General features: G+C 48.8%; 1 protein-coding gene across 1 annotated transcript in view; it reads right to left on the bottom strand.

The window, feature by feature from the left end:
* Positions 1–12,361, bottom strand: part of HUNK (hormonally up-regulated Neu-associated kinase) — a gene marked incomplete at both ends in the record, with an annotated part of 57,319 nt that extends 44,958 nt beyond the window's left edge. The window contains one exon of the mRNA XM_082487526.1: positions 12,086–12,361. Coding sequence (XP_082343652.1) covers positions 12,086–12,361 — 276 coding nt within the window. The remainder of the gene's footprint in view (positions 1–12,085) is intronic.
* Between the last annotated feature and the right edge of the window lie 1,538 nt (positions 12,362–13,899).

Raw genomic sequence — 13,899 nt, 5'->3', positions numbered from 1 at the left:
TGGCTATCCTCCTTGGCTTCCCAGTTCCCTAATAAATGATAGCATCCTATTCACCTTTTGAGAACGGCTTTCAAAGAAAAAACGCAGAACATTTATGAGAGTATCACAAGAAGGTAACTGCTTGCTAACCATTCTGCTTACAGCTTCGCCATTCACCTCAAGGAAGCCAGCAATCCTCCAACAGGGGGGACAGAGGTCGAGTTAAACACGTGCGGGCACGTGCACATATATGCACTGTGAAAAGACTGCTCAGTAGCTATACAGTCAGAGACGCATCGAGGTTTTATGTTAAACAAGCGGTATCATCTCTTTGCTTCACACTGGAGCGGCGATATTCGGTCTTCGGTAGTTTTTGCATCTGCTCTTTGTAGGACAGCCGAACATTTAGTTTTTCTTTTGTATTTGCTCTGACATTACTAAAATCAGCCATCAAAAAAAGGTAGAGAGGAGTCACTTTGTTAAAGTATTCGTTTTTCTTCCGAGTCTCTGACAGCGCAAGCCAAGAGTTTTGAGCTCAGCAATACATAAAACCAGCTGCTGCAGAGACGAGTACAGGATAAATGTCTCAGTAGGCAGGAGGCCACTCTCTCTGTTGGCAGAGTAGACACAGTCAGGAAAGCTTGAAATCAGCCCCCAAAGAACTATAAACTCTTCTAAATGAGAAAGTAGCTCTGAGTATGCTCACTCAAATATTCCAGATTCGAAGTAGCTTGAATGAAAAGAATCAAATCGCCAGGGGATAAAAAGGAAATCTTACCATTACCTTCAACCCAAAGACGACAGTATCCAGCAATGCAGAAAAGGATTCAGGAGTACTTTAGATAAGCAAATGAACTTAAGCCCTCTTGATGCCACAGCCAACTTAAACATAATCCCTCAAAGCATAAGCAGGATGTATTTGTTAAAGTAAGAAAAGGTATTAATTACACCTGTCCAAGGCACTGGGGTCTATTATTAGATTACTGTATCCAGTTCTGGTGCCAGTAATTAAAAAAATGATGTTAAAAATTTGGAAAGAGTTCTGAAAAGAGCTTCAGGAACAGTCTGAGGTCCAAGAACTGTTTGTCGTAGTAACTGACTGAAGCTCAAAATATTTCATTAGGAGAATGTTAAGCACCGACTTGATGATTTGATGCAAGTACCCACACGAGGAAGAGATTTCTGATAACAGAAAGCCCTTTAATCTAATAAAATAAAAATTAACTTCCCAAAAGGTAAATTGGGCAAACTCAGGCTATAAACACGATCCATGGTTTTCTTTGGTGCGGTGAAGTAATGACAGAAACATCTTAGCTTACAGACATGAATGCAGATCTTGAATTTTTCCTTCCTCTCTTAAAAGTATGCAATAGCTCAACAAACTATTGATACAGATACTTCTAAAGAGAATACTGGGGGCTCGTCTTCTATAGAAAGCCAGGCTGGATGATTGCTGTGATCTCTTTGGGCTTCAGTGCCTGCACATACGTGAAGAGTCTCTGGTCCCTGCAGAGAGCGGCGGGGGACAAGGCACGGTACACAGGAGGGTGGGGGTTGACCTAGGCAAGACGCTTTGGGAGCCGTCAGCAGCCACATCAAGGGATGTAAATTTTGCAGGCTCTCCCTGACATCCTTGCTGGAGCTCCCCAGCGCAGAAGACATGAAGTGTCACGAGGAGTCATGCAAATATTGATGCTGCTGCAGACAGCCCAACTCACCCACGCCTCTGCTGCCAACTGTATCGGCACTGTCAAATTAGTGTTTCCATGGGGAGACAGAGTTTTCATGTGTGGCGGCACTGGTGTTTGTAAGGACATACTACGGGGTTGCTCCCACTATGCTAAGAGCAAGGAAAGACCACATGAAGGCTTTAAGATGGTCAGTATTGCAAAGCTGTGTGCACGGACTCCTCAGGGCTTCCTCACGCTCTACCTTAGTGCCCTTCCACACGCTGCAGCATTACCCATACTTCTGCAGTTCTTCCTCCCCTTTTTCTCTTACTTCACTTGGGAAGGAAGGAAACAGAGCGGAGGTAATCGCCAATTTAACACACGACTAATGCCTTGTCCGATGTGGTCCATTTCCATAGGGCAGCTCAGCTTCACTGGAGGAGAGCCATTCTCGGCAGTATTTCTCTTCAACATGCTTTGTAGTTCACATCGTATTTATGGGTAACTCCATGCCATTCTTCACGGGCAATAATCCTTTCCTGGACATGCTTTTGCTCCACTGTTTCCATAAAGCCAGCTGGCCCCAGCTGAAAACCAGACATATTCTTATCTGCCAGCATCTCTGCCACCTGAAACGGCCAGACCTTTACAGCACAGTGACTAGCAGGAGATGGTTTTGAGGCAAGGGGGGTGCCGCAATTCTGCCCCTACCCAGCCGCTCTGAAAAGAAACCCCCACAAGTTACATTTTCCCTTGGTGCTATACGTCCAAAGCAGCAGGGTTTGTACAACCCGCAGGTGCCATCGGGTCAGAGCACATCCCAGGACGCTGGGAAGGAGGAACCTGTGTGGCTACAGCACAGCCCCATCCACGGGAAGGAACGCGTGGCTTGTCTTGAGTGGGTCACGGAGGGGATCTGTCTCGCCTTTGGCGGAGAGAAATCCATTCCAGTGACCTTCCAGTGCTCTCTTGGTCAACTAATTAACGGGGTAGCTGTAACAGCATCCCCCGAGGGGAAGGAGCACATTTTTACCTCCCTGGCCTCTAAGGATATCTACGCAAGTCAAGAGAGATTACACAGAGACTGATGGAAGTAGTGGTGGCAGAAAGCCAGGCACACAGATACACGAGGAGGCACTAAAGAGGTTCTGAAAGAAATCCTTACGAGCTTGTCAAAACCAGTCTCCAGGCTGGAGAGATCCCAGGAAAGGAGAAAGCGTGTCTCTGAATGGCGGGGACACACGGGCTTGCCTTGCCATTGACATGTAAAATATTTGTCAAGTATCGCTTTCCAAATATTAGCTGTTTTTCAGAAAAGGGCTTTTTGACCCCCGGTTCCTAAGGGGGAATGAATCACCGCCCAGCACCTAACATGGAAACTGTTTGAACTCAAGGTATGATCAGCTCACAGGGAAGACATTTTTCAGGGCCTGCCACACAAGTGCAGGGGCAGCTTGACGTGCCCTCAGCTGTGGCAGACGGAAAAGCCGATCAGACCAGCAGGGTCCTCACTTCACATCGACTGAAGTTGATGGCTACTCACAACCCCTCCCGGAGGAGGCCAGCGTGACAACTGCTAGAAGACAGAGGTCCTCTCCACCCAGACGTGGCCCTAAGAAGCTGTCAGGACAAGGAGCAGCTGCCAGAGTCGAGGCATGGCAAGGCATGGTTGATGCCTCGGTTGCAAGCGAACCATATCCCATCCAGCTGTTTCTGATAAACCATAACTTGCCTTCCTAATGCTGAAAACTTCTTCTGTCACAGAGAGATGGATGAAGATCTCAGGTTACGTGTGGGGAAGCAAAAGCAGAGGAGCAATACCAAATGACATTCCTCCAACACCGATCCCTACAGGAGAAACCTGGCGGCTCACGCCGCTTCCCATTTTCCTGATCACGGACTCATAATGTGTTTCATATTAAATAGTCCCCGTTTCACATTTTAGTGATCAAATGCATAACCAGATTTACGGAAGACTAAGTGTCCCTGATTTAAAGCACTCTAATACCAATACAGCTTTATGGCTTTAAGGAGGAAAAAGAAACCAAACAAAAACCCAAGAGCCACTGCTTTTGAGGCCCAGGTAATACCCTCCTTTGTAGTGATTTAAAACACTGTAGATAAAACATTTACAACTGTTGGAAGCCAAGAAAAAGGTGCTTCCAATAAAGTTTTTATATATAAATAATATGTTCTCTCCCTTAGCTCTGTGGACATTATTCACAGAAAATAAATTTATTCGCTGAAAAAAATGTTTCCATGACAATCTTCCACAACAGGCAGAGAGCAAAGGAACTTTAATATATATAACTTATCTTTTTTTAGTTCTCTTTGTTGCGATGATTTTCCTCATCACACTAGTAGCACCGATCTTGTGCTGCAAACAAGAGCAGCCCTCTCGGGCCTCGCATTAAAGGTGCTGGACCTAGAGTTCAGCAGTGCAATAGTGGAGCAAAACATTGACAGAAAAGGGAACTTTAGTCAGGGCAGCACCAGCTTTCTGTTCATTTTTGCAGGTGGTCTCCCTGGGGGACCACGGTAACTCCTCCCAGACATTTTCCATGAGGATGAGGGTTTGATCCCACTCCCTGCAAGCTCCGATCCTAAACGCTGATCAACACACCGGTTTTGCAGGGATTCACCTTATCATCTTAGAAACAGGTACCTCCGCCCTCGCATGGGCCCCAGAGCCGTGCTTGGGGTGGTGGCCTCTCTCTTAACCCAGTAAAGCTTACTGGAAAAACCTACCCGGTTCTCTTCATCAGCACAACCTCCATCAGCCGCACTGAAGACGCTGGCACCACTAGATTCATACCCTCCAGGAGATCAGCCATCAGAAAACTCATCAGGAAGTACAGCAGAAGAAGCTTCACAGAGCCACAGAATGGAGAGGTTCAGGTTTTTGGCTCCTCAGCTTATCTAAAAATAACAGCTAAGCCAATCTGGAGCTGAAGCAATGCAAAGTGTGGCTACATGGCAAGCAGAAGAGTACTCGAGATGGTCTGAATCTAAGGCAGTACTGGTTTGCTCTTTGGTTCAGTTGTATCCCATGCTGCTAGGTGGGCACCAACGCAGCAATCCACCTAGTTCTTCTTCTGGCTGATATCTACCCAATCATTGGCTTTGAACGGTTTTAGACGCTTGCTTCTCCATAACCTTGAAGAGTAGTGTAGTCAGCATGTAAAGTCTCCGCTCAATTTTTATTATTGTCCATACAACACAACAGCTTGTGTTTTAGACAGGCTATTACAACTCAGTCACCAGAAGATCTGTCCTACCACCTCACGACCACTTTCCTTCTGGGGTTACACCCTTGTGAAGACTAAGTGCTGCTCATTAACAACCACCATTTCCCTAACTACAGGCAAGCAAATAACTCACGAGGGCAGAGGGGCAAAGATGCATAATGTGTTACATGCGCTGAAACGCATGAAGCTACAGTAGCATTCTCCAGCTCATTGGTACAAAAGGAGGTACGGCAAACTGCAAGATGCAGAAAGCAAGACATTTTTAATTACCAAGACGTTTATAGGTAACACATGCCTACAAAAACAGGCACGCAGCTTTACGCATCATTAAATATGTTAAAATACATAACTTGCAAGAACAAATACAAGGATCCAGATGTGAGCGTCGTATAAGAACTACACCTGGTGTGAATTCAACCTAAATACTCATCTTCCCTCAATCTTGCATATGCCACTAAAATTACAACAGTTTATACGAAAAGCAGCACATTGCTGACATGCACTGTTAGTGACATCCTTAGAACTGCTGAATGTAAACTTGAAAGCAGATTATCTCAAGAGGATAAGCAACTGCCACATGTGCATGAATTCAGCTCATTGCAGAGCAAGTTGCAAGCTACAGCTGAAAAATATTAAAGCAATCTTCCTGGAAGACAGACTGCACTAATGAACAGGCTCTCTTGCCTATTAAAGCCTCTTCCCGCTTACGCCAAGTATGCAATATACAAAAGGGTTAGAGGGAAGAGTGTGGCTTTATAACAAGTGCCTGATGCAACTGGTTATTCTCCAGATAAACAAACTGTTAGCAGGTGATCATACAGCAAACTGAGCAGGTAGGTGCAGATGAGCAGTTTGGCATGTATTCTCCCTCACGCTCAAATTCTCGCGTGCTCCATAACATGTACTGGGGAACATTGTGCTGACACAGCGACCTATCTTCTGGTCCTGCTTCCAGTCAAGCCCTCACTGCATTGCAACCATTGCAACCACCACACCACCCTTCAAATATTTTTTCTGAAGTATGATATGTTAACAAAAACCATGTGTTTGGTAGCTTCAATACAAGTTATGCATCTGCACATGCACACAAACCTCTGTGAAAAGAACAGTGTCAAAGCTGTGAAAGCAAACACATAAAAGCAAGGAAATGTCAAAATTCAGGCTGCAGAAACACCCTCATTTCATTCCCTTGGTGCATATAATTCAGAGCAGCATATCATCCAGGTGCAACAGTTGGCAGCTGTTAAAAAAAGTGAACATCATCCTGGGAGAAGGCCACCGAGCAGATTTGCAGTAAGTACTTTTCAAAACAAGCTTTTTTTTTTTTTGGTTAGAGATAAAATTTAAAAGTATGTAGGCAAACAGGCAAGAAGAAAACTACTAATTAAATACGTACAGTGAGAGAACAAACGCGTCTAGGAAACTGATATACAAGTATCACTGGAGGAAGAACATAAAATGACAGATCAAATTTCAAATTAAGATCCTGTGGCTTTACCCTCTGAGCCACTGAAATCAATGAAGACATTCCAAGTTTCACAGTTTTACCTACAACCTCATGATATTTGGGAGAGAAAAAGGAAAGGGTTGACCTGAAAGACCAGTGACCACCTTAGAAACTCACCTTTTTTTTTTTTTTTTTTTTTGGCAATGAAGTAACTTCCTGGCCTATTTGGTTGGCAAGAGGGTTTGAAAGTAAAAGTGACACACACACACACACTCTCGTGGCTCCCAAAACTCAGAAAACAGGCAAAGGTAAAGATCCTAGAACTATACATGAGTATATACCAAATTTCCCAGGTTTTAAGCCAGTACTACTACTTGGGCAAACCTGGATACGGACAAGGTTGACAATGGCAAGTCCCGGGGCAGAAGCCCTCAATGGGAAGCCCCCACCAGCATTGGTTTCCCCGATGAAGAGCAGTGATGTCGCAGGGGGAGGCACGGTTACCAAGCACATTAAGAGGGAAAGATCTCACCTGCCAACACACCCAAAGGCCTTTGGCCACAAAGTCTCCCTTCCCTGAAGTCTATGGCAGAAGACACAGGAAAACTGAATTTACTCAAGGCAAAATTAACGCTGTGACATGTGAAAGCATATATGGCATTGTAGCATCTGCTGTTGCCTACCGGAACCACTTGTGTCCATATTTCTCTGTGTCCACCTGCCTATATTCTCTCAAACAGTTGCTAAAAGACAGAAATGGTGCGAAATTAGTTGCTCCAACCTTTGCTTCGGGTAAGAGGTCCTGACGGGCTCAGATGAGAGCTGCCTCCTCCGTCCTACCCAAGAAGAGGACAGAGGGGTCTGCAGCGGGAAAGGCGCGGTGCAGGGTCAGGCACCGACACCACCACATACAGACTTCTCTATACTCTCACGTGAGTGAACGCTGCTCAAACCGACGGCCCATGCCCAGTCACAGGAGGCATTTCAGGAGACAGCTGCCTTGGCTGACGTAGAGCAGTCATGTAACTCGCACGACCTGCATCTCCCACGGACCCCCTGGCAGGCAGCTCCAGCCCCACGTCACCCCACACCTACAGAGAAGGATGGGAGCTGCACCGCTACCCCCCGCCACGCTCATCGAAAAGCCCTTCAGAAGGCGATGGCAGGGCACGAAATCTGCACAGAAACGCACCGACTAGGCTGGCATATAATTTTGGAAACACCTCCTTCCTTCGAGGAGGGACCGCTGGGGAGAAAGAGGCATTTCCAGCCCTCTGCAGGGAGGCTGCTCTGCCCACCTACCCACCCCAGCACCTCCAGGGTGCCCAAATACACCTCTTTTATTTTTTTTTTATTTTTTTTTACCTCTTTAATACAGAAATGCATTCTGAACACGAAATCTTCTGTGAAAAGGCCACTTTTAATATTGATTGCTTTGCCTTCATAGAAGAAACTGGTAAATTGTATTTTTAGCCACTGCTTCCCACTGTTGCAGAAAGCCACTTGACTTACTGTAACTAAAAATGTACCTTTTTTCAAGCTTAACAATAGCGCTGAAGAAAACGATAAACAAATTTGCTGGTGGATGAGAAATCAAATGATTCAATTTGCCTCAAGGACTCTTTTTTGTAGTGCTAAAGATTACACCTAAAAGTAGTTAAATGTAATCTCTGTTCAAGTTTGTTTATAAGAACTTTGCCTCAATATATCATCAATACACTGTCACTCGGCAACAATACATGGAGTTATTCGGACATTTCGTCGAGGTCCACCCAATCTATCTGGTCTACTAAAGGAGCCTCCTACCACCCCCACGGCAGTGATGGCAACATAATCTCAGCTGTCTAAAAATGCAAAAAAATCATTATCTTGTGGTATCTGCCTTTGCCTGATTCCCGTCGCCCAGTGATTGACCCTTCTGAGCCCCAAGCAGGCGGCTTGAAACAATCTGAGAGTATATTGTGCGCAGGCTCCCAAAGTTAGCTGAATAACAATACAGCTAACTCAGCAGGGTTTCAGAGCCACAATTTAAAGCTAAATTGGCTTGCTCTTCATAGAGGAACTATGTTTCTTTAGGATTAGCAATAAAGACTGCCTGAGCTGATCTGACAAATCAGCCTTTTACCCAAAAACGTCAGATTATAGGCTGCGATATTTTTATTCAAAAGCAACGGAAAGAATAATCTGTTCAACATTCTCCTGCGCTCAGCTAAAATACACTTAATTGCATCAGGCACTACCAAACATTTTTCAAGCCCAGAAAATAATAACATGCCTGACATTATGGCAACATAAACCGCGAGAAGTACCGTAAAAGATTTGATTTAAAGTCCAATGCTAAAGACATTCATAGGGAAGACTTAAAAATCTCACCTCAGCTCACCCTCTCCTGCTTAGGCGCTCGTAGGAGCTGCTGGTTCCCATCCCACACAGGTCACTCAAGACGCATCGTCCATCACACTGCCCTCAAAGCAGCTGGTAAAGTAACTAGCATTTGGCCCAAAGTACATAACATCTGATGCTCTCCTGAAGACCTCTTTAGCTTCTAGCAATTTCAGGGTGAGGTAATGGCAGATTTTTGGCACCCGCGCCGCACTGCCTTGATTCTGTACAATGCATCGTGTCAGTGCGATGGATCCAAGCCTAGCTGGGGACTCATTAATCCACAGATTTCATTTCTAAACACACAATTCTCTGAAACAACAATGCGCATTAACTCCTCCGGAGTTGCTAAAGTCTGCTGCAAAGCAAAACCTGTTTGGGCCCCCCTTACTCAAGTTAGATATTTTGGTGACCGTAATGGCCCAGACTCTGCCAAAACAGCTACCAGACATGAGTAGTAAGACCCCTACTTTACACTATTATAGCAATTTTATTGAAATTTAGGTAATGCCCTTGCTCAACAACGGCTTTACAAGACAAAAATCAGATGTCAACTTTTTTTTTTTTTTGCTTTCAAAATACATGCAGGCACTAATCCTGGAATAATAGGCTCATAAAACATCAGCTTAGAAAAATGCAGCAATTACACCGATCCAGCGAGCTGTCCACGGGAGACGGCTTTGTTTCCACATTTTGCTTCGCTGAACTCCACTTGCGAGCGTATTAAGTATACGCTCCTGCAGATTAACTTTTCCTCTGCAAGTGAATGGAGTGGAAGACTATACACGGCCAATTTCTGGCTCACCCCAGGGAAGGAGGGACAGCATCACACCCTTTTGGAGCGATCTTCTCTTCCAGCCTCTGGAGGAACATGGTGTCGCTCTTGGGGGATTTTCCCCTGAGACAAGACAACTTTAGGGACGGAGGTGGGTAGGGAGAAAGGACAAGAAGTAACTGTCACATACAGCGGCTCATGACATGTCTCAGACAGCTCTGTTAACTCCAGCCTGACTTTGGCCACCAGATCTCTGAAGGTGGAGGTCTGTACTGAATGTTGGTGTCACCAGGGCTCAGATGCTACTGGCACTGTCACACCTAACTCTCCAGCGCCCGGCCCGCTGTTCACTGAGATTTCTCAGAAGGTACGAATACAGCTTAATCAATGGGTCTGGCCCTTCATGAATTAGGATGTTCTTGTAGAAGCACTTTGCCATGGAAGTAAACTATTTCTTACATAGGATGTCCTCTTCCCACAGAACCTCGTCCCACGCCTATGGCAGGGGGATGGAACTAGATGATCTTCAAGGTCCCTTCCAACCTAAACCATTTCACAATTCTATGACCTGCTGCCACTGATCCCCACTCTCAGACTGCCTTGTGCTTTCGCTCCTGATCCCATTCCCATCCTTGCCAGCCTCAGCCTCCTCCGACACAGCCTTGCACTCTGAAAGAAAGGAGTCTGGGTAAGCAGATGTTTTTCTTCTCTTCCTTATATCACAGGCAGAGCTCAGTCACCCGTGGTGGGCTCCATGTAGGCAGAGCTGCCAGCAGCTGCGAGGCAGAGCCAGTTTGGGCACGTTTCAGCTGCCTTTGGCTGGAGGCCACACAAAAGCTTGGTAGAGGAATATGCCCAGAAGAGCTGAGTGTCCATTAGCTCTCTACTCGGGGTGAAACTCTCACATGGGGTCACGCGTGGGACGGAAAGCATTCACCCCTCCAGTTAAAGGGAGGAACCTTGCCAAGATAGGACCTCACCTGAAGCAAATCACTAATTACTCTTATCTCCTATCCACTAACTCAAATTGCTTATCCATAAATAGCTGGAATTAAATAGGTGGATTTTCTGGGAAGATGGACCTTTGATTAGTCAATTTGAAACTATGCAACTGATTCTTCACCCACTGAAGTCGACAGGAGGAGCTTCCTTTGATCCCATGGTACCAGAGCAGGTCAGACAGAGCTCAGAGATCATCATCCCCGTCTGCAAATACAGACGCGGTGGCTCAGCAGGAAGGAAGCGTGATTCTCCTAGAGTTTCTGCTTGTCACTTTGTCACAGTGTGTGTTATTCAAGACATTGAGGGGGAAAAAAAAAAGGCAGCAGGCCTGGGAGCTGAGACAGAGGGGCGTGTGGTGGGTCTTTTTATTTTTTCCCCTCTTAACAGACTGAGATAAATGTAGCAACCCAAAAACGTGGAGGTGGGAAGGACATGTGTGTGCATGTGCCTTTTATCAACTGGAGGATCATTGGATGTATCTGTTACCAAGGAGAAGCGCACGCTTGGTAACAGAAGAGAGCAAGATTATTTCTTTTTGCATTCCTATACGATAATAATCACTAACCTTATCATTCTTCTCATGATGAAATTCAGAGCCCTATATTAAATTTCACTCCGTGACAAACTTACTGGAATGAAAAAAGAAAAGAAAAATATCCGAGAGCGCAGGAATGCAAGCTACCAAGATGCAATCCTAACAGCAGCACACTTACAGTGCTGCTGGAGCCGGAGGAAATTACAACTGATCTTAGTCCCACTGGTCCAAGGAGCTTTCAGTAGCAAGAAGGCATCCCGCTTTGGGCAGCCCTCTGTTAAAGATCAGCAGAAGTCAAGACAGCTCAAACAAGAGCAGCACAACTCTTCATCGGGGGGCCCTAGCGGGCTTGTCCTTGCTCTGTTTACCACCCAGCCAAACCCCTACTACTCTTTATAACGTTGTGACATATCCTGATTGATGGGTAAAAGCCTCCACTGAAGGGTTCTAGATAATAAACAAAAAGCAGAGACCCTCCGCAGGCTTTTCTTACCAGCAACTTGAGGGGAAAAAAAACCAAACCAAACCAAAACCAAAAAATTATCCAGGGTGCATCTTGCACCTTTTGCCATGTAGTGATGACAACTTCTAATCGCCAAACGGTACCCCTTCCGCACGCAGCGTCTCCCATCGCTTTGGCGAGCAAGAAGTACCTGTAGGGACCCACAGGCGAAATGCCGCGCACAAGTGACTGGTCCCCGGCAATACAAGTCGCACCATTAATAAAAACATGTTTGTGACCCCCCAAAAATAAGCAAACGGGGGGGTGGGGGGAGGAGGACAGGTCAAGGCAACTGAAGTATTTAAAGAGGTACGCGGGATTACATCTCGGGGTGCGCGAAGGGGAAGCGCCGTTTCCACGCCCGCGGCGTGGGGCAACGAGGGGAGGGAGCCCCCGGTTGGGGAGGACGGACGGACGGACGGACTCATCCTCCCGGCCGGCAGAGCCCCAAGCACCCCCAACTCACACCCCAGACCACCCTCCCTTCCTTCCTTCCTCCCCACTCCCTACTCCACCCGAGAAGGGTGCCCGGCGTCCCCCGGTACCTTCTCTCCGGTGAGGACGTGCAGCCCCTCCCGGACCTTGGCGAAGGAGCCCTCTCCCAGCTTCCTGCCGATCAGGTAGTTGCCCACCCGTTTGGTGTGCTGGAAGTCGCGGAGCCGCTCCCGCGGCGCCGCCGCGCTCAGCCAAGCGGCCAACAAACTGCCCTCCGCGACCGCCGCCGCCGCCTTCCGCGCCTCCACCCCGCCGCCGCCGCCGCCGCCGCTGCCCGCCACCGCCGGCGGCTCGCTCAGGAGCCCGTCGCCCGCCGCCGCCGGCATGCCCGCTGCTGCTGCCGCTGCTGCCGCGCTACCGCCGCCTGCCCCCGGCCCGCCGAGCGGTCACCGGGCGGGCAGGAAAGTTGTTGGGGGACGAGGGCCGGCGGGCAGGCTGAGGCGGAGGGGCCGGGGGGCGGAGCGGGGCCGGCGGGGGGCCGGGGCTGGGGCGAGCCGGCGGCGCGGTGCCTCGGGCTGCCGCCCCTCATTGGATCCGGCGCCTCCTCCTCCTCCTCCTCCTCCTCCTCCCCTCCTCTCCCGCCCAACCGGGGCTCTGCCCCGCGCCGGCGGCGGGCGTGAGGCGGCCGCGCCGAGCTGAGCGGGGAGGAGGGGACCGGAGGAGGGAGGGACCGGCGGATGGGGGGGAGAAGGGGGGGGAAGGGGCTCATTCAGTTTGAATTTGCGGTAATTTAAGCCGCTCGCAGGCGGTGGGAGCAGATGCGATCCAAACCCGGCTGGCCCCTCCTTCTCCCCCCCCTCCCCATCTTCCCTGGGCCGGCACCCCGAACCGGGGGTGGCAGAGCATCCCTGCATCCCTCTCTGCAGTTGGACCAGGGGTCCCGAGCACTCTGTCTGCCTGTGGTTCTCTTTTATTGCTGCCCGGCAATATCTTTCGCGCTGCTTTTTCCCCACCTTCCTTCCCGAGTCGCCCCTGAACCTTCCTCACCCCCATGTCGGGGGGACGACGACGGAAAACGCGCTACCGCGGCGCCATCGTGACCACCCCGCGGCTCCGCTCCCGCTCCCCGCCTCGTTCATCACCCGCTTCTCCATCTTATCTCCCCCCACACCCCAGCGCTCGGCTCTCCGCTGCCGGCGGCCTCCTCCTCCTGATGTGCGGCGGGGGATTCCTATCCTAGCACCCCCCCTCCGCAAGCCTGCACTCCCCAAATGCTCTCCGGGGCTCGGTAGACCGGAATGGAAGGAGGCGACCTGGGCACCCGCCCGCCGCAGGCTGCGTCCGGGAGACAGTCGTTCGTGTCGTGTCGTGTCTTGTCCTGTCCCTCTCCCCCCCCCCAGCGTGGAGAGGCGGGAGAAACGGGTGTATTGCCCTTTTCACTGCCCACCCACACCCCTTCCCCCTTATAGCCGGGGGCGCACGGGGAGGGAGAGCTACACCCCGCTTTGGGTCTCCGATGGCCGGGGATGCTCTTGCCCGGCTTTGATTTTCCGACGGTGAGGGACGCTGGCAACCTTTCGGCTCAGCCAGCGGACGACCTGATACCACAGTTAATTCATTGGAATGCCTCCGGGCTCATAAGGATTTTAACCTACAACCTATCCTGAGCACGCTATCAGCAAGAAAGTAATCAAGGACTACCTATTTATCTTTAAGCTTAATCGACGTTTTCAAGTTTTGCCCGCGCAGCTGTGTTAGTTAATGCTCTGGAGAAGAAAAAAAAAAAAAAAAGAAATCACGCGCACCCTAGCAGATGTCAGAGCTATGTCAGCAAAACCTCCCAGAAAGATGCAGTTGTACCTGATAAAAACCGGCTTAGAGCTTTGCTGCAATCACACTCCCACCCCATGTGAAGCTGTTTTTC

Source organism: Vanellus vanellus (assembly GCF_965231255.1).
Source record: "Vanellus vanellus genome assembly, chromosome: 1".
Taxonomy (NCBI): domain Eukaryota; kingdom Metazoa; phylum Chordata; class Aves; order Charadriiformes; family Charadriidae; genus Vanellus; species Vanellus vanellus.
This window is presented reverse-complemented; position numbering and strand designations above follow the sequence as displayed.